The sequence below is a fragment of the Coregonus lavaretus genome, assembly GCF_964263955.1.
Source record: "Coregonus lavaretus genome assembly, chromosome: 34".
Taxonomy (NCBI): Eukaryota; Metazoa; Chordata; class Actinopteri; order Salmoniformes; family Salmonidae; genus Coregonus; species Coregonus lavaretus.
Genome location: NC_140021.1, coordinates 23450148 through 23470844, shown reverse-complemented (window position 1 = coordinate 23470844; position 20697 = coordinate 23450148). Strand labels below are relative to the sequence as shown.

Here is a 20697-nt window from a genome sequence, read left to right as displayed (position 1 = left end):
AGCTCTGTGAGAGACGGAATTCTTACTGGTTGGTAGGTGATCAAATACTTATGTCATGCAATAAAATGCAAATTAATTACTTAAAAATCATATAATGTGATTTTCTGGATTTTTGTTTTAGATTCCGTCTCTCACAGTTGAAGTGTACCTAGGATAAAAATTACAGACCTCTACATGCTTTGTAAGTAGGAAAACCTGCAAAATCGGCAGTGTATCAAATACTTGTTCTCCCCACTGTGTGTGTATGTATATATATATATATATATATATATATATATATATATATATATATATATATATATATATATATATATATATATATATACACACACACAATGGGGAGAAAAAGTATTTAGTCAGCCACCAATTGTGCAAGTTCTCCCACTTAAAAAGATGAGAGAGGCCTGTAATTTTCATCATAGGTACACGTCAACTATGACAGACAAAATGAGAAAAAAAATCCAGAAAATCACATTGTAGGATTTTTAATGAATTTATTTGCAAATTATGGTGGAAAATAAGTATTTGGTCACCTACAAACAAGCAAGACTTCTGGCTCTCACAGACCTGTAACTTCTTCTTTAAGAGGCTCCTCTGTCCCCCACTCGTTACCTGTATTAATGGCACCTGTTTGAACTTGATATCAGTATAAAAGACACCTGTCCACAACCTCAAACAGTCACACTCCAAACTCCACTATGGCCAAGACCAAAGAGCTGTCAAAGGATGCCAGAAACAAAATTGTAGACCTGCACCCGGCTGGGAAGACTGAATCTGCAATAGGTAAGCAGCTTGGTTTGAAGAAATCAACTGTGGGAGCAATTATTAGGAAATGGAAGACATACAAGACCACTGATAATCTCCCTCGATCTGGGGCTCCACGCAAGATGTCACCCCGTGGGGTCAAAATGATCACAAGAACGGTGAGCAAAAATCCCAGAACCACACGGGGGGACCTAGTGAATGACCTGCAGAGAGCTGGGACCAAAGTAACAAAGCCTACCATCAGTAACACACTACGCCGCCAGGGACTCAAATCCTGCAGTGCCAGACGTGTCCCCCTGCTTAAGCCAGTACATGTCCAGGCCCGTCTGAAGTTTGCTAGAGTGCATTTGGATGATCCAGAAGAGGATTGGGAGAATGTCATATGGTCAGATGAAACCAAAATAGAACTTTTTGGTAAAAACTCAACTCGTCGTGTTTGGAGGACAAAGAATGCTGAGTTGCATCCAAAGAACACCATACCTACTGTGAAGCATGGGGGTGGAAACATCATGCTTTGGGGCTGTTTTTCTGCAAAGGGACCAGGACGACTGATCCGTGTAAAGGAAAGAATGAATGGGGCCATGTATCGTAAGATTTTGAGTGAAAACCTCCTTCCATCAGCAAGGGCATTGAAGATTAAACGTTGCTGGGTCTTTCAGCATGACAATGATCCCAAACACACCGCCCGGGCAACGAAGGAGTGGCTTCATAAGAAGCATTTCAAGGTCCTGGAGTGGCCTAGCCAGTCTCCAGATCTCAACCCCATAGAAAATCTTTGGAGGGAGTTGAAAGTCCGAGTTGCCCAGCGACAGCCCCAAAACATCACTGCTCTAGAGGAGATCTGCATGGAGGAATGGGCCAAAATACCAGCAACAGTGTGTGAAAACCTTGTGAAGACTTACAGAAAACGTTTGACCTGTGTCATTGCCAACAAAGAGTATATAACAAAGTATTGAGAAACTTTTGTTATTGACCAAATACTTATTTTCCACCATAATTTGCAAATAAATTCATTAAAAATCCTACAATGTGATTTTCTGGATTTTCTTTCCTCATTTTGTCTGTCATAGTTGACGTGTACCTATGATGAAAATTACAGGCCTCTCTCATCTTTTTAAGTGGGAGAACTTGAACAATTGGTGGCTGACTAAATACTTTTTTCCCCCCACTGTGTATGTATGTGTGTGTGTGTGTATATGTATATATATATATATATATATATATATACATATACATACAGCTCTGGAAAAAATTAAGAGACCACTGCACATTTTTCTTAAATCAGCATCTCTACATGTATGACAGCCATTCCATTCCAGTGTCTGTTGAATTCCAACACAGGCACACCTCATTCTACTGAATTAGGTACTGATTAGGTGATCACTTGAATCAAATCTTATTTAACGAGGAAAAGTATAAAAACCACTGCTGTGGTCATCACTATCCTCTTGCAATAGGACCAGCTGGATGGCAAAAACAGTCCTAATAGTACCTCAAAAGTAATATTAATCAAAAATTAACTATTAACCATGCCAAAAGAGTTGAAAAGGAAAGTTTTGAGTGAGGAAAACAAGGGTTCAATTCTGGCTTTACTGGCAGAGGGATACAGTGAGCGTCAGGTTGCTTCCATCCTTAAAATTTCAATGACAGCGGTTCATAAGAACAAGTTCAAGCAGCAGACATTGGGGACAACAAAGCTACAGACTGGCAGAGGGCGAAAACGACTCTACTGACCGGGATGACCGCCAACTCATTCAAATGTCACTCAACAACCATAGGATGACATCAAGTGACCTACAAAAAGAATGGCAAACGGCAGCTGGGGTGAAGTGCACGGCGAGGACGGTTCAAAACAGGCTCCTAGGGGCAGGGCTGAAGTCATGCAAAGCTAGAAAAAAGCCCTTCATCAATGAGAAGCAAAGAAGAGCCAGACTGAGGTTTGCAAAAGACCATAAGGAATGGACTGTAGAGGACTGGAGTAAGGTAATCTTCTCTGATGAGTCCAATTTTCAGCTTTGCCCAACACCTGGTCGTCTAATGGTTAGACGGAGACCTGGAGAGGCCTACAAGCCACAGTGTCTCGCACCCACTGTGAAATTTGGTGGAGGATCGGTGATGATCTGGGGGTGCTTCAGCAATGCTGGAATCGGGAAGATTTGTCTTTGTGAAGGACGCATGAATCAAGCCACGTACAAGGTTGTCCTGGAAGAACTTGCTTCCTTTTGCTCTGACATTGTTCCCCAACTCTGAGGATAGTTTTTTCCAGCAGGACAATGTGCCATGCCACACAGCCAGGTCAATCAAGGTGTGGATGGAGGACCACCAGATCAAGACCCTGTCATGGCCAGCCCAATCTCCAGACCTGAACCCCATTGAAAACTTCTGGAATGTGATCAAGAGGCAGATGGATGGTCACAAGCCATCAAACAAAGCCGAGCTGCTTGAATTTTGGCGCCAGGAGTGGCATAAAGTCACCCAACATCAATGTGAAGGACTGGTGGAGAGCATGCCAAGACGCATGAAAGCTGTGATTGAAAATCAGGGTTATTCCACCAAATATTGATTTCTGAACTCTTCCTAAGTTAAAACATTAGTATTGTGTTGTTTAAAAATGAACATGAAATTATTTTCTTTGCATTACTCGAGGTCTGACAACACTGCATCTTTTACTATTTAGACCAGTTGTCATTTTCTGCAAATAGGACAATATTTTTATTTGGAATTTGGGAGAAATGTTGTCAGTAGTTTATAGAATAAAACAATGTTGTTTTTATCCAAACACATACCTATAAATAGTAAAACCAGAGAAACTGATAATTTTACAGTGGTCTCTTAATTTTTTCCAAATATATATTTATATATATATATAAGTACGATGTCCAGTAGAGGTCGGTGTCTGAAAGCAGCTTGGAATCTAAAAAAGCACCAGAACCACGGCAAAATCAGTGGGATCTTGCATTTTGCAACACACGGTTTGAAAAAGCATGTGATCAAACGAAGCTTTGGACGTCATTGATCACTTACTTCAGATGAAGTGATACATGCATCGGCACACTGCTTCAAAGTACACTGCTTAGCGATTTCGACACATGCCTCGGCACTCCGGCATCATTGATGTGATGTCTCATTTAGATTTGAGTCAGTACCACATAAACATTTTAAGTAATAATTACTTTTCATTGACTTTGAGTTCAATTTACTAGAAGTATTTGAGTTAAATATGCCTTGGTTTACAGTGTGGGCGTGTCCAAAATATATTAACCGCTGTAAACCCAAGGAGGCCTGTAGAGGCCTTTTCCATAAACAGTCAATATGACCCTTGATGTATTTATACATTTTTATGAGCAGACATGCATACCTTAGCAGTGTTGCTAAACATCTTTCTACAAACCCCATGCATGCATGTTTTAATCCTCTGAGTACCTGTTACATACTGGACAATAGATGCTTAGTAATCTCAACGTAAATATATGCTAAACGATAAAAGCTGACAGGAATGTTTTGATGTAGCGGCTGAAGGAATTTGCAGGTCATTAGCCAAGTATTGGATGAATGTTTTGGTGGCTCATTAACAAACCGCTATGTTAATTTAATTGGCTACTGGTTTGAGAGCTTCCATGTTGCATCTATTGTGTTGCTTAGACATTTTATTATTTGACTCAGTCGAGGAAAATCCACGGGTCTCAAAAGTTTCCCTGTTTCCTGGAAAAACATTGCCAACCAGCCAGGTAGCTAGTCTCTACAACATGTAGCATCAATCAACATTGATGACCCAAGGGGAATAATCAAGGACCACGATGGGGAAAATAATTAAACTTTTTCTCTCCCTCCCGCCCCCTCCTTTTGCTTGTGTCCATTAAAGCCAATCCTCTTCGACCTGCTGGCATCTGTGGCATCAAATCGGCTGTAACAATCAACTGTCCTAACACTCCACAGCACTAATTCTCCTGAGTTTGTCAATACCTGCTCTCTCCTCGCCCAGGAATTGGCTGTCTGGGAGTGTGGCAGCTAATTGCCTGTGGTGTTGCTTTTTGCTGTCTAAATTGATTAGCTGGGCATATGCCAGAGTACTCCAACATTACCATTTCATTTCTCAGAATTGAACTGCAGAAAAATTATATTGGGCGTTTTAGATGAAAGGGGTATCAATTTTCTACTCATCTTCTCGACTCTGATCTCTGGCAGACACTCCTGCTTGAACATTTTTAAATGGACATCAGAAGGTGTGCATTTATCTATATATTTTTTGTTGTTGCGCTCTCTCTTTTGTGTATGTTACCCTCAGCTGGCTAGAATCCTGTTTATGTCAGAGTGGTGTGTGTAGATGAGTGGAAAGGAATCAAGCGCAGGAACCAGGATGACTTCAACCGTCTTTTATATATACGTTCAACACGTGAACCCAAAAATAGTCGCCAACCCAACCGGGTGGCGCAAAACAATTACGCACAAAACACGGTGCGAAATACACAAGAAAAGCGCACGCAGTGCGAACTCTCGGGACAAGCCAACAACGAGAGAAAGGTATCCTTACAGAGGCAGTCTGACAAAAACAATCACGCATAACACCTGACCCACACACACGAAACTAAATAGGGAAACAATTAAGACACAAATAAGGGACAGGTGTTATGAACAGACAAAACCAAATGAACATGAAACATAGAACGGTGGCAGCTAGTACTCCGGAGACGACGACCGCCGAAGCCTGCCCGAACAAGGAAGAGGAGCAGCCTCGGCCGAAACCGTGACAGTTTAATTGGTATAAAAAAACAAGACAGAACATTAAAAGTATTTTCATATGATAAATGTGGAATGGTGACAATCATTGGGAGTAACTGAAATTATATTTGTTTTGTTCTAGAACGTTTAGATATAAAAAGGAATTCAAGGTCCCAATATAAAAGATGGCACACACATTTCAATCCTCTACCCTCTTCCTCAATCTAAACCCTTGGCAAGTGAGAAAGGGGGATCCCAATAGGTGCTGTCACCCATCATAAAATTCAGATCAATTCTACCCCATGGGAGCTGGCAAGAAGAAAGTAATTTTGTCTACGATTAAGTGGTTTTACATTTCTTCAATCCATATTACATAACTCATTTTATCGAGATGCAGTTTTACAAGGGGATTTATATTTCAGTTTCTACCTGTCTGTTGCGCTAGGATTACCCCTCTGTCTTCTGAGACACTCATCAGTCTAAAAGGTTCAAGAAGTATTGGCTTAGCACTTACTGCTTTTGTTAAACTTTTCATAATACACTGTTTCCAAGTTTGGAACAACAACGGGCAGTACAATAGTTTTAAGGTGAGACAAATATAGATCCGTTTGCCAAACCACAGTTGATATTATGTTGTAATATACCAAAAACAAACTGGTGGTTGTCTCAAACATCATACCATTTCTAATCATACAATTGTAATCCGCTAGGCAGATTCAAAGCACTCTGTGCTCAGTCGATAAACTACCCCATGAAATGGAATTGTTTTCAAACAGACATTGCCATCCATTAAAAGAAGAGTTTGGGAAACGTTGGGAAACAACATATGTGGTAGTAATGCTGAATTGGCTGAGGGTGGACAGTCTCTCTCTCTTTTTGCTGTGTGATTTTCACTGAAAATGAATTTAAAATATACTCTGGTCTGTTGTAATCCTATTTCCGATGGTCAGCTTGAGCTCTCAAAACTGTATTAAATGGTTTGTGGTCCCTGCAATAAGTCAACAGCAGACAGTGTAGATTGATGGATTGAAACCAATGGGAGGTAATGAAAGTGAGCAGGGACGAGCCAGGGATAATGCTGCGTTCGTAACTGTAGGACGTGGGAATTTACGAGTTGTGAAGTCGTAAATAACAGTTGGATGCATTCACATGCTTTGAACTCATTAAGAAACACCGATTGACTAATGGTCATCAAGCTGCGTAAACCATAAACTAAAAGTACAGCTATCAAGCTTGTACACAAATTAGTGTTAAAAGACATATTAATAGATCACTTTTCATGAATGTTTTGTTGCATTTAAATGCCGAAAATGCTGTTGTCGAGGTCATCAGAGGTCAGCATGTGGGAGAAGTGGGAGCTCAGGATGATGGACGAGTTTCCCACTAGTAATTACCATTTGGAGGGCCATTAAATCATTCCCAGACGTACAGTGAGGGAAAAAAGTATTTGACCCCCTCTCAATCAAAGATTTCTGGCTCCCAGGTGTCTTTTATACAGGTAATGAGCTGAGATTAGGAGCACACTCTTAAAGGGAGTGCGCCTTATCTCAGCTTGTTACCTGTATAAAAGACACCTGTCCACAGAAGCAATCAATCAATCAGATTCCAAACTCTCCACCATGGCCAAGACCAAAGAGCTCTCCAAGGATGTCAGGGACAAGATTGTAGACCTACACAAGGCTGGAATGGGCTACAAGACCATCGCCAAGCAGCTTGGTGAGAAGGTGACAACAGTTGGTGCGATTATTCGCAAATGGAAGAAACACAAAATAACTGTCAATCTCCCTCGGCCTGGAGCTCCATGCAACATCTCACCTCGTGGATTTGCAATGATCATGAGAACGGTGAGGAATCAGCCCAGAACTACACGGGAGGATCTTGTCAATGATCTCAAGGCAGCTGGGACCATAGTCACCAAGAAAACAATTGGTAATACACTACGCCGTGAAGGACTGAAATCCTGCAGCGCCCACAAGGTCCCCCTGCTCAAGAAAGCACATATACAGGCCCGTCTGAAGTTTGCCAATGAACATCTGAATGATTCAGAGGAGAACTGGGTGAAAGTGTTGTGGTCAGATGAGACCAAACTGGAGCTCTTTGGCATCAACTCAACTCGCCGTGTTTGGAGGAGGAGGAATGCTGCCTATGACCCCAAGAACACCATCCCCACCGTCAAACATGGAGGTGGAAACATTATGCTTTGGGGGTGTTTTTCTGCTAAGGGGACAGGACAACTTCACCGCATCAAAGGGACGATGGACGGGGCCATGTACTGTCAAATCTTGGGTGAGAACCTCCTTCCCTCAGCCAGGGCATTGAAAATGGGTCGTGGATGGGTATTGCAGCATGACAATGACCCAAAACACACGGCCAAGGCAACAAAGGAGTGGCTCAAGAAGAAGCACATTAAGGTCCTGGAGTGGCCTAGCCAGTCTCCAGACCTTAATCCCATAGAAAATCTGTGGAGGTAGCTGAAGGTTCGAGTTGCCAAATGTCAGCCTCGAAACCTTAATGACTTGGAGAAGATCTGCAAAGAGTAGTGGGACAAAATCCCTCCTGAGATGTGTGCAAACCTGGTGGCCAACTACAAGAAACGTCTGACCTCTGATTGCCAACAAAAGTTTTGCCACCAAGTACTAAGTCATGTTTTGCAGAGGGGTCAAATACTTATTTCCCTCATTAAAATGCAAATCATTTATAACATTTTTGACATGCGTTTTTCTGGATTTTTTTGTTGTTATTCTGTCTCTCACTGTTCAAATAAACCTACCATTAAAATTATAGACTGATCATTTCTTTGTCAGTGGGCAAATGTACAAAATCAGCAGGGGATCAAATACTTTTTTCCCCTCACTGTATGTGATAAATTCCCACTTGGTTATGAATGCAGCATCACAATAAGATGAGACATGTGACATGGGTTCTAAAGGTCTCGAACAGTCATTCTGATTCCCATGTAAAATAGCCTTTTGAATGACCAAAACATCACCAATAATATTTTTCCAGCTAGAAATGATCAGAATTTTGGAAAAGTACAACTCAAACAACATTGAAGTCTGAGAAAACAGGGAGTCTGAAAAAACAGGCTGAGAGGCGGGGAGCTCACCTAGACGGACAGTTATTTGAAAACGCCTATGTCAAGCAACATGAACACAGTGAGTAGAGTTGCGGTGAGATCATCTCAAGCTAATTTGCTGATACGCAAAGAAACTCAAACAACATTTGAACATTGCATGCAACATCCAATCCTGTCATGCATCACATTATGGTTTCACAAATTATTTATGAATTGTCAGCACTGTTTTATCGGGCTAGCTAGTTCATCTTGCACTATTAGAGTTGACACTGGACAGGGTGATGTCTGGGTACACTTCATATGATATCATGACTATCAATGATGTCAAAAAGTTTGTATGAAGCTTCTTTTTCTGTGGGGGTTTTCAGCAATTGTCATCCAATGCTCTTGTATGAATATTCTGTTTGGCATGTCTCATGATGTAATGACATGACAACTGCGTCAGAGTTTTAGGCAACCCTTCCCCTGCTTTTGTTCCACGCTGGCTGAATACTTAGCTAGCCAGTAACTTGCAAACACCAGACACAGATGAAAGCAGAAACCTATCAGTATCTTTGCCTTAGATGAATAGGGCAAACCTCTAATTATACTGAAAATAAATATAAACTCAACATGCAACAATTTCAACAATTTTACTGAGTTAGAGTTCATATGAGGAAATCAGTCAATTTAAATAAATGTTATAGGCCCTAATCTTTGGATATCATGACTGGGCAGGGGCACATCCATGGGTGGGCCTGGGAGGGCATAGACCCACCCACTGAATGAGAATGAGTTTCTCCCCACAAAAGGGATTTATTACAGACAGAAATACTCCTCAATTTCATCAGCTGTCCGGGTGGCTGGTCTCAGACAATTCTGCAGGTAAAGAAGCCGGATGTGGAGGTCCTGGGCTGGCATGGTTACACATGGTCTGCAGTTGTGAGGCCCGTTGGACGTACTGCCAAAATTCTCTAAAATGACGTTGGAGGCAGCTTATGGTAGAGAAATTAACATTTAATTATCTGGCAACAGCTCTGATGGACATTCCTGCAGTCAGCATGCCAATTGCAAGCTCCCTCAAAACTTGAGACATCTGTGGCATTGTGTTGTGTGACAAAACTGCACATTGTAGAGTGGCCATTTATTGTGTAATGATTATGCTGTTTAATCAGCTTCTTGATATACCACACCTGTCAGGTGGATGGATTATCTTGGCAAAGGAGAAATGCTCACTAACAGGGATGTAAACAAACAATTTAGAGAAATATGCTTTTTTTTGCATATGGAACATTTCTGGGATATTTTTATTTCAGCTAATGAAACATTGGACCAACACTTTACATGTTGCATTTATTTACAGAGCTATGTAAACCACGCCTCTCTGCGAAGACTCCCTTCTGCAATGTTGGTTACAAGGCAGTACTTATTTAAATTAGCTAAGAGAATAAAATGTAACGTCACAAAATGCCCTCAATAATCCCGCCTCCTGAATCCAAGAGTTTGACAGTAACTTTATGATAAAGTTTATCAATGTAGAAGAAATAGTCATATTTCATACGTTGGTTGTCATACTTTGATCTGTTTTCATCCAAATTTAATAAAGAAACATGATTTTGACTGTACGGGCCATTTTTTTAAGAGGGAAAAAATAATTTACCTTTTGGGTTGAGCCAAAAAACATGGATCACGAAAGCTATATATTCCTTATGTTGGGCAAGTTACTGTACTGTAGTAGGCTAGCATTACTGGACACACATTTTACTTAAAAACCTCTTAAGGATTGGACCCTTTTTTTTCAATTTCCGCCTAAAATGACAACTCTAACTGCCTGTAGCTCAGGACCTGAAGCAAGGATATGCATGTTCTTGATACTATTTGAAAAGAAACACTTTGACATTTGTGGAAATGTGAAATTCATGTAGGGGAATATAACACATTAGATCTGGTAAAAGATAATACAAACCAAAAAAAAACATGCGTTTTCTATTTAGTTTTTTGTTCCATCTGTGAAATGCAAGAGAAGGCCGCAATATAATATTGCAGTTTAGGCACAATTTAGATTTTGGCCACTAGATGGCAGCAGTGTGTGCAAATGTTCAGATTGATCCAGTGAAGCATTGCAATACTGGACTATTTTGTATCAAGTCTGCCCAAATGTGCCGAATTGGTCAATTGATACATGTAAGTACATAACTATAGAGAACATACATTTTGTATTACCACATAATTTTTCTAAATTTACACAGTCCCAGGAATGTCATACATGATGGATCATTAGCTTATACACTAACTTTCACACATCTAGATGGCCGGGCGGGGTGGGTGTGTAGCCAGAGACAGCAGGGGTTCAAACATTTGAACCTTGGAATATAAAAATGGATTTTATCAAACAAAACTATGCTACATTTAATCTCTGGGACCCTTAGGATGACAAATCAGAGCAAGATTACCGAAGGTAAGTAAATGATTTACCTTCAGCGGTGAATGTATCAAACCAGTTGCCGTGATACGTTTTTTGTTGTTGTGCACTCTCCTCAAACAATAGCATGGTATTTTTCCACTGTAATAGCTACTGTAAATTGGACAGTGCAGTTAGATTAACAATAATCTAAGCTTTCTGCCCATATTAGACATGTCTATGTCCTGGAAAATTTGCTGTTACTTACAACAGTCATGCTAATCACATTAGCGCACGTTAGCTCAACCGTCCCATATACGGGACACCGATCCCGTAGAGGTTAATAACTTGAGACTCCTGAATGCAATAACCAATTGGACATTTAAAAACGATGATAGTATCATATGTCTAGTCTTACCTTAAGGGTTTGATCAGTAAAGAAATCCCAAAGGTAACCATTCTGTGTCCTGAAACTATTACTACCTCAATTTAATATGTTCCTCAATATTAAAACAAATCCTGTATGAATTAAAGGTACTCATGAAAACATGCATACTCATAAGTATCACATGTCCATAAGAAAGCTTGATTTTGATCTTTTTTCTTTTTACATTATATTTTCAGGTACTTCTGTATATCAAGTTACTGCTTTGGACGCTGATGACCCCACCTATGGAAATAGTGCCCGAGTTGTCTACAGTATTCTCCAAGGACAGCCATATTTCTCGATTGACCCGAAAACTGGTAAGACACAACAATGTACACATTATCAACTTACTTTGACTGAATGCAGTGCTGGTTTAATTACTGTTATGAAATATAATCAACGTACAATATTTATACATAGTATACTATCGTCGGCTATGCAGTGATTTTTATTTATTACTTTTTTATTCATACTTCTGAAATGTCTCTCCGGAAATCTCTCTACAATGGCACCTTGGGCAAATGACATACACTACCGGTAATGATAGAAACTATCTCTGAGATGTAAGCATACTACAGCTATAGAGTACCACAGTATGAGTCATAATACCCATAAAGCCTAGCGGTCAAACAAGGAAATGGTTCCAATCGTTTTTACACCATTTTTCCCATAGGGTTTTTAGAAACACTTAAAATAAGGTCTGTTTCATGTCGGCTTACCCTGGCGTGACGTTTTGATAACCGTGTAAATCTCTCCATGACAAGGTGACTTTTATCAATATATTCGCCTCAATATCAATATTACCCCCCCCTAAATTAAACGCTAATTAGCTGCTAATGTGGCTATCATAAAGAACTACAAATGCCATGATGATCTGGACCAGAGGCAAAGGTAAGAATCTCTGGATTAACTATCTAATTAGCTAAATTACCGTGTTCAAAACAACTGGGAACTCGGAAATCTCTGACTTCTGATTTCAGTGCATTCAAGACAACTGGGAACTCTGAATTTTTTTTATCCGACTGGGGAAAGCGCCGATTTTCCGACCTAAAGTTCACTGACATCATGATTTGACCTCGTTTTGTCTGAGTTCCCAGTTGTCTTGAAAGCACCATGACCATCAGATGAAGGTACCATCAGTCTAGTAAAATAAAAAAGCTATTTCAATTTCAACTCCGCTGTAGCTCGCAAGTGCTACACCAAATGATCTATTTTGTTATCAAAGCTTGAGTTTTGAAATATAATATGGTCTGAGAATAACAATATTGGCAGGCCAGGCATATAGACAATATGCTGTGATTATGTATTAGGCCTACTGCACAAACCTCATTCCTACAGAACTGTTTTATTAGGTTAATGTTACATTTTATAAGTCATGTTTTAAAATAAATCTGAGCGGTAGATCTCGGCTTGCTTTTTGACTGCGAAAGTGATCTTGACTCAGAAAAGGTTGGTGACCACTGCTTTAAGGTATTGTTCACCACCTTATTTACTCTCCTTTGTATTAGATGCTCTCTCTCTCTAAGCTATTGTCAGCCTTGAATTATTATTATTTAAAAAATATAAAGAGGTTTAAAACTGTTTCACTGTTTTCAAAAATGCATATTTTGTTTTAGCTGTCCTTACATGATTCTATAAAATATTTAATGTGAATGGCAAAGTGCAAGTGCACACAATACTTCTGTGTCTGTGTAATCTTATTATTATTGTTATTCTGCACCAAGCATATGTTATGGTAATTTTTACCCATATGCAGCAGTATGCTCTTGGTCATATATCCGATCGGTTGTTTCGCTCGGGCTGACTCTGCATTTTGTCTGCATTGTAATTCAGCATGAGGCATGGAGGGAGGTGCAGGGATGTGTTTGTGTGTGTGGCACAGGTGTGCCAAGCTTGCAGCGTCATACCCAAGAAGACTCAAGGCTGTAATTGCTGCCAAAGGTGCTTCGTCAAAGTACTGATTAAAGGGTCTGAATACTTATACTTATAATATAATTATATTTGCAAACATTTCTAAAAACCTGTTTTGCTTTGTCATTATGTGGTATTGTGTGTAGATTGATGAGGGGTGAAAAAACTAATCAATTTTAGAATAAGGCTGTAACAAAATGTGGAAAAAGTCAAGGCGTCTTTATACTTTCCGAATGCACTGTGTCTGCACGCTGTTGGCTAGAGAGCACGTGCCAATACCAGAGTGGGTGTACTCGCTATAAAACACAACATTTTTGGTGAGAAAACCATCAGTGAAGTTAAAATGTGATTGAAACCCATTTTAACTTGTATTGAAACCCATTTAACTGGTTAATTTAACTGCAAAATGTATTTTTACGTGCAATATGTCATCACACACAGCTTTTTACCTGCAACAAGTCAATTAGATGAAAACCCATCTCTAATGTTTTTGTTTTTTATGCAGATTTTAGAATACTTGAATGAAAATCGGTCGCCAATTGGATGGAAACTTAGCTACTTTGAATTTGTATTGTGATGGTCAGTAAAAGAAGTGTCATAAAGAGCACATGTTCAACTTAATAAATTGGTTTTCCCATCTCAAGACGTAAAACTAAAATCACTATAGTAAGTGCCTCTCTTCAGCTTAAATAATTAAAAAAATATATAGTGCCAGATCAGTTTTATTGTTTTTCTTTTATTATAATATTTTCAACCACTTTTTTTTTTTTTACCACACTATGTCAAAGTGTAGGTCTAGGTATTGAGCTTCCAATTAGCTGTTTTATACGGCTCTACAGTAGATGGTTAGCGTGCTATGGTGCTTTCATAACTAAGTGGGAATTTACCACATCTGGGAAAAATCCACTAGAACGGCCCTCCAATTTACTAGTTAAATCGCTTTGCGACAGGGGAAATGGAAGCTTGTTGTGTGCAACAGGGAGGGGCAATTTATGAAAGATTACAATTTTTGTTTTACTTTTTTTCATGTCCAGCCTGTATCTATGGGTAACAGGGTTGACATGTTATGCTTGAACAGCTGTTTTTCACCACAAAACACCAGAACATTTCCAAAAAGAGCAGAACCAGCTCACCTGCTTTTACACTATGATTTGTTGACTCTCATTTACTGAATTTCTATACAATAAAAAAAAAAAGTAATGCTATTTGGAGAACAGCAAAAATGACCCCAGCCATTTTACCATGGCTGCTGTTGGTTCATTAACCTCAGTCGATCTACGAACACATAGCCTATTAGTTATACAATTGTAATGTTATACCCATGAAAGGGGGAAATATGAGAAAGTATTCACACTGACACGTAGCATCAATGACTGTTCAGTCAGTTGTAATGATGAGTTGCATAAAATCATAAAGTCTTTACATACTGTACATCTCTTTTCTCAAATTACATAGCATTCACATTTATTTTCCTAGGCATTACTAATCAAGCTATGCACAAACAGACATCAATGGAGCATACAGATGATCGTATTATCACATTCACATGAATGATTCGAGTATTACCTACGATTCTGTATTAAAATGGCTAAACTAGATAGTTCAGTGGGCGATCGAGAAGACGAAAAACCACTGATACAACCGAAAATGTATTACATTTTTTAAACTGTATTGTTTAGTGTTTTATTGCATTTTATTGTAGGCCTATAGGGAAGATAGGCCATGTGGAGATGTTCACATAGAAACATGTCTTATTTTTATAAGTTCCTAAATTGTTTGATAAGATACAGTACAGATTCTCGGGGGACCCCACGTTTGGAAACCACTCTACTAATCTCTCGCTCTCTCGCTCTCAATTCAAAGGGCTTTATTGGCATGGGAAACATATTGCCAAAGCAAGTGAAATAGATAATGAACAATCAATACATAAACAGTAAACACTCACACGTTTCAAAGGAATAGACACATTTCAAATGTACAGTGTTATAATGATGTGCAACTAGTTAAAGTACAAAAGGGAAAATAAGTAAACATAAATATGGGTTATATTTACAATGGTGTTTGTTATTCACTGGTTGCCCTTTACTTGTGGGAACAGGTCAAAAATATTGCTGCTGTGATGGCACACTGTGGTATTTCACCCAATAGATATGGGAGTTTACAAAAGTCTGTGTGTGTCTGTGTAATCGGAGGGAAATATAAAACTATGAAATAACACATATGGAATCATGTAGTAACCAAAAAAGTGTTTTAAAAAATCAAAATATATTTGGGATTCTTCAAAGTAGCCCCCCTTTGCCTTGATGACAGCTTTGCACACTCTTGTCATTCTCTCAACCAGCTTCATGAGGTAGTCACCTGGAATGCATTTCAATTAACAGGTGTGCCTTGTTAAAAGTTAAAAGTTAATTTGTGGAATTTATTTCCTTCTTAATGCGTTTGAGCCAATCAGCTGTGTTGTGACAAGGTAGGGGTGGTACACAGAAGATGGTCCTATTTGGTAAAAAACCAAGTCCAAATTATGGCAAGAACAGCTCAAGTAAGCAAAGAGAAATGACAGTCCATCATTACTTTGACTGACTTTCATCTCTAAATCTGGAAAATTTCAAATAGCTTTGAAAATGTCTTCAAGTGCAGTCGCTAAAACATCAAGCACTATGATGAAACTGGCTCTCATGAGGACCGCCACAGGAAAGGAAGAAATCTGTCCTTTGGTCTGATTCCAAATTTGAGATTTTTGGTTCAAACCTCCGTGTCTTTGTGAGACGTAGAGTAGGTGATCGGATGATCTCTGCATGTATGGTTCCCACTGTGAATCATGGAAGAGGAGGTGTGATGGTGTGGGGGTGCTTTGCTGGTGACACTGTCAGTGATTTTATTTAGAATTCAAGGCACAGCATTCTGCAGTGATACACCATCCCATCTGGTTTGCACTTAGTGGGACTATCATTTGTTTTTCAACAGGACAATGACCCAACACACCTCCAGGCTGTGTAAGGGCTATTTGACCAAGAAGGAGAGTGATGGAGTGCTGCATCAGATTACCTGGCCTCCACAATCCCCCTACCTCAACCCAATTGAGATGTTTGGGATGAGTCGGATGGCAGAGTGAAGGAAAAGCAGCTAACAAGTGCTAAGCATATGTGAGAACTCCTTCAAGACTGTTGGAAAAGCATTCCATGTGAAGCTGGTTGAGAGAATGCGAAGTGTGTGCAAAGCTGTCATCAAGGCAAAGGGTGGCTATTTGAAGAATCTCAAATATAAAATATGTTTTGATTTGTTTAACACTTTTTTGGATACTACATGATTCCATATGTTATTTCATTATCGCCCCGTAGCCCTCACCTCTGTCATCATGAAGTGCTTTTTTGAGACTAGTCAAGGATCATATCACCTCTACCTTACCTGTCACCCTAGACCCACTTAAATTTGCTTACCGCCCCAATAGATCCACAGACGATGCAATCGCCATCACACTGCACACAGCCCTATCCCATCTGGACAAGAGGAATACCTACAGTGGGGGGAAAAAGTATTTAGTCAGCCACCAATTGTGAAAGTTCTCCCACTTAAAAAGATGAGAGAGGCCTGTAATTTTCATCATAGGTACACGTCAACTATGACAGACAAAATGAGAAAAAAAAATCCAGAAAATCACATTGTAGGATGTTTTATGTGTATATGTGTGTGTGTGTATATGTGTATATATATATATACACACAGTGGGGAGAACAAGTATTTGATACACTGCTGATTTTGCAGGTTTTCCTACTTATATATATATATATATATATATATATATATATATAATATATATATATATATATATATATATATATATATATACATACATACATACATACATACATACATACATACATACATACATACATACATACATACATACATACATACATACATACATACATACATACATACATACATACATACATACATACATACATACATTAATGATGACAACAACATTCTTTGCAGGCAAGGAGTCTTCTCATGTGAAGAATCCTCTACTCTCATAACACATTTCATGATAGATTGAATGTTTACAAACAGTACGAGTGCCTTAGGTCACATTGCTCTGTTGCAGGTGAAAATCTTGTGAAAAGTACCATGATAGTTTACACATAGTAGGAAAAACCAATCCTGACTTGTAGAAATGTAGGCCAAACATTTACTATATCAATCACTTTCATGTCATAAAAAGTTACATGGGTTCACTTGATTAGCACATTGAGTTTTCAACAGCTCAAAATGCTAGCAGGATCTTTTTTAGCATTACATTTTTTAGCAGCAGAACAGAAGGAGAAATCTTTTGTCCTTTTTAATAGCCTGGTCATATCTCCCGTCTTCTCCCATCATTAGTACAGTTACCCTGGGAGCTAACTAAAGCGCGTAGCCAGCTCACTGGCTGAGTATCTGGCTGTGTCCCAAATGACACGCTGTTGCCTATTTAGAGCATTACTTTTGACCAGAGCACATTGGAATAAATAGGGAATATGGTGCCATTTGGGACACAGACTGAGTTTGATGGTACATGTCCCCCCCAGCCACCCACCCTCCTGCCCCCAGGTCCCCTCTGCATTTTAAGTAGGTTAATTTCTCAGCTGATCTGGGATTCAATTGAAGGAGCTGACACAGATCGGGTGGTTTTCTCAGAGCATGGATTAAGTTCTACACCCTGTTGGATCAAATTAAACACTGTCACTTTGTCACTCAGTCACTGAATCGGTCATCTAGCCTATACCACTCAAGTAATTTACCTTGTAGTTAAAGCTAAACTGTCTAACCCTCACTGCTAGATGGAAGGGAATACGCCTTGTTCACACAATGAAACATCTCTAGTTTTGCATTTAATCCAACATTTTGGATTTATTCCTATTTTTCGACAGTTGACAGTGCATGTCAGAGAAAAAACCAAGCTATGAGGTCGAAGGAATTGTCCGTAGAGCTCCGAGACAGGATTGGGTCGAGGCACAGATCTGGGGAAGGGTACCAAAAAAGGTCCCCAAGAACACAGTGCCTCCATTATTCTCAAATGGAAGAAGTTTGGAACCACCAAGATTCTTCCTAGAGCTGGCCAACCCGGCTGAACTGAGCAATCGGGGGAGAAGGGCCTTTGTCAGGGAGGAGACCAAGAACCCGATGGTCACTCTGACAGAGCTCCAGAGTTCCTCTGTGGAGATGGTTGTCCTTCTGGAAGGTTCTCCCATCTCTGCAGCACTCCACCAATCAGGCCTTTATGGTAGAGTGTCCAGATAGAAGCCACTCCTCAGTAAAAGGCATATGACAGCCCTCTTGGAGTTCGCCAAAAGGCACCTAAAGACACTCGGACCATGAGAAACAAGATTTTCTGGTCTGATGAAACCAATATTGCACTCTTTGGCCTGAATGCCAAGCGTCACGTTTGGAGGAAACCTGGCACCATCCCTACGGTGAAGCGTGGTGGCAGCATGCTGTGGGGATTGATGCAACAATGAACGGAGGAAGGTACAGAGAGGTTCTTGATGAAAACCTGCTCAGGACCTTAGACTGGGGAGATGGTTCACCTTCCAACAGGACAACGACCCTAAGCACACCACCAAGACAATGCAGGAGTGGCTTTGGGACAAGTCTTTGAATGTCCTTCAGTGGCCCAGCCAGATCTCGGACTTGAACACGATCGAACATCTCTGGAGAAAACTGAAAATAGCTGTGCAGAAACACTCCCCATCCAACCTGACAGAGCATGAGAGGATCTGCAGAGAGGAATGAGACAAACTCCCCAAATACAGGTGTGCCAAGCCTGTAGAGTCATACCCAATAAGACTTGAAGCTGTAATCTCTGCCAAAGGTGCTTCAACAAAGTACTGAGTAAAGGGTCTGAATTCTTACAGTTGAAGTCGGAAGTTTACGTACACTTAGGTTGGAGTCATTAAAACTTGTTTTTCAACCACTCAACAAATGTCTTGTTAACAAACTATAGTTTTGGCAAGTCGGTTAGGACATATACTTTGTGCATGACACAAGTAATTTTTCCAACAATTGTTTACAGACAGATTATTTCACTTATAATTCACTATCACAATTCCAGTGGTTCAGAAGTGTACATACACTAAGTTGACTGTGCCTTTAAACAGCTTGGAACATTCCAGAAAATGATGTCATGGCTTTAGAAGCTCCTGATAGGATAATTGACATCATTTGAGTCAATTGGAGCTGTACCTGTGGATGTATTTCAAGGCCTACCTTCAAACTCAGTGCCTCTTTGCTTGACATCATGGGAAAATCAAAAGAAATCAGCCAAGACCTCAGAAAAAAGATTGTAGACCTCCAAACGTCTGGTTCATCCTTGGGAGCAATTACCAAATGCCTGAAGGTACCACGTTCATCTGTACAAACAATAGTACGCAAGTATAAACACCATAGGACCACGCAGCCGTCATACCGCTCAGGAAGAAGACGCGTTCTGTCACCTAGAGATGAAGGTACTTTGGTGCGAAAAGTGAAAATCTATCCCAGAACAACAGCAAAGGACCTTGTGAAGATGCTGGAGGAAACAGGTACAAAAGTATCTATATCCACAGTAAAGCGAGTCCTATATCGACATAACCTGAAAGGCCGCTCAGCAAGGAAGAAGTCACTGCTCCAAAACCGCCATAAAAAAGCCAGACTACGGATTGCAACTGCACATGGGGACAAAGATCATACTTTTTGGAGAAATGTCCTCTGGTCTGATGAAACAAAAATAGAACTGTTTGGCCATAATGACCATTGTTATGTCTGTAGGTAAAAGGGGAACGCTTGAAAGCCGAAGAACACCATCCCAACCGTGAAGCACGGGGGTTGCAATATCATGATGTGGGGGTGCTTTGCTGCATGAGGGACTGGTGCACTTCACAAAATAGATGGCATCATGAGGAAGGAAAATGATGTGGATATATTGAAGCAATATCTCAACACATCAGTCTGGAAGTTAAAGATTGGTCGCAAATGGGTCTTCCAAATGGACAATGACCCCAAGCATACTTCCAAAGTTGTGGCAAAATGCCTTAAGGACAACAAAGTCAAGGTATTGGTGTGGCCATCACAAAGCCCTGACCTCAATCCTATAGAACATTTGTGGGCAGAACTGAAAAAGTGTGTGCGATCAAGGAGGCCTACAAACCTGACTCTGTTACACCAGCTCTGTCATGACGAATGGGCCAAAATTCACCCAACTTATTGTGGGAAGCTTGTGGAAGGCTACCCAAAACGTTTGACCCAAGTTAAACAATTTAAAGGCAATGCTACCAAATATTAATTGAGTGTATGTAAACTTCTGACCCACTGGGAATGTGATGAAAGAAATAAAAGCTGAAATTTAATCATTCTCTCTACTATTATTCTGACATTTCACATTCTTAAAATAAAGTGGTGGTCCTA

General features: G+C 40.0%; 1 protein-coding gene across 1 annotated transcript in view; it reads left to right on the top strand.

Annotated features, from left to right (window-relative positions):
* LOC311108905 (cadherin-18-like) overlaps positions 1–20697 on the top strand; it is a gene marked incomplete at both ends in the record, with an annotated part of 152120 nt that overhangs the window by 36217 nt on the left and 95206 nt on the right. Inside the window, one exon of the mRNA XM_084151696.1 lies at positions 11565–11684. Coding sequence (XP_084007822.1) covers positions 11565–11684 — 120 coding nt within the window. The remainder of the gene's footprint in view (positions 1–11564; positions 11685–20697) is intronic.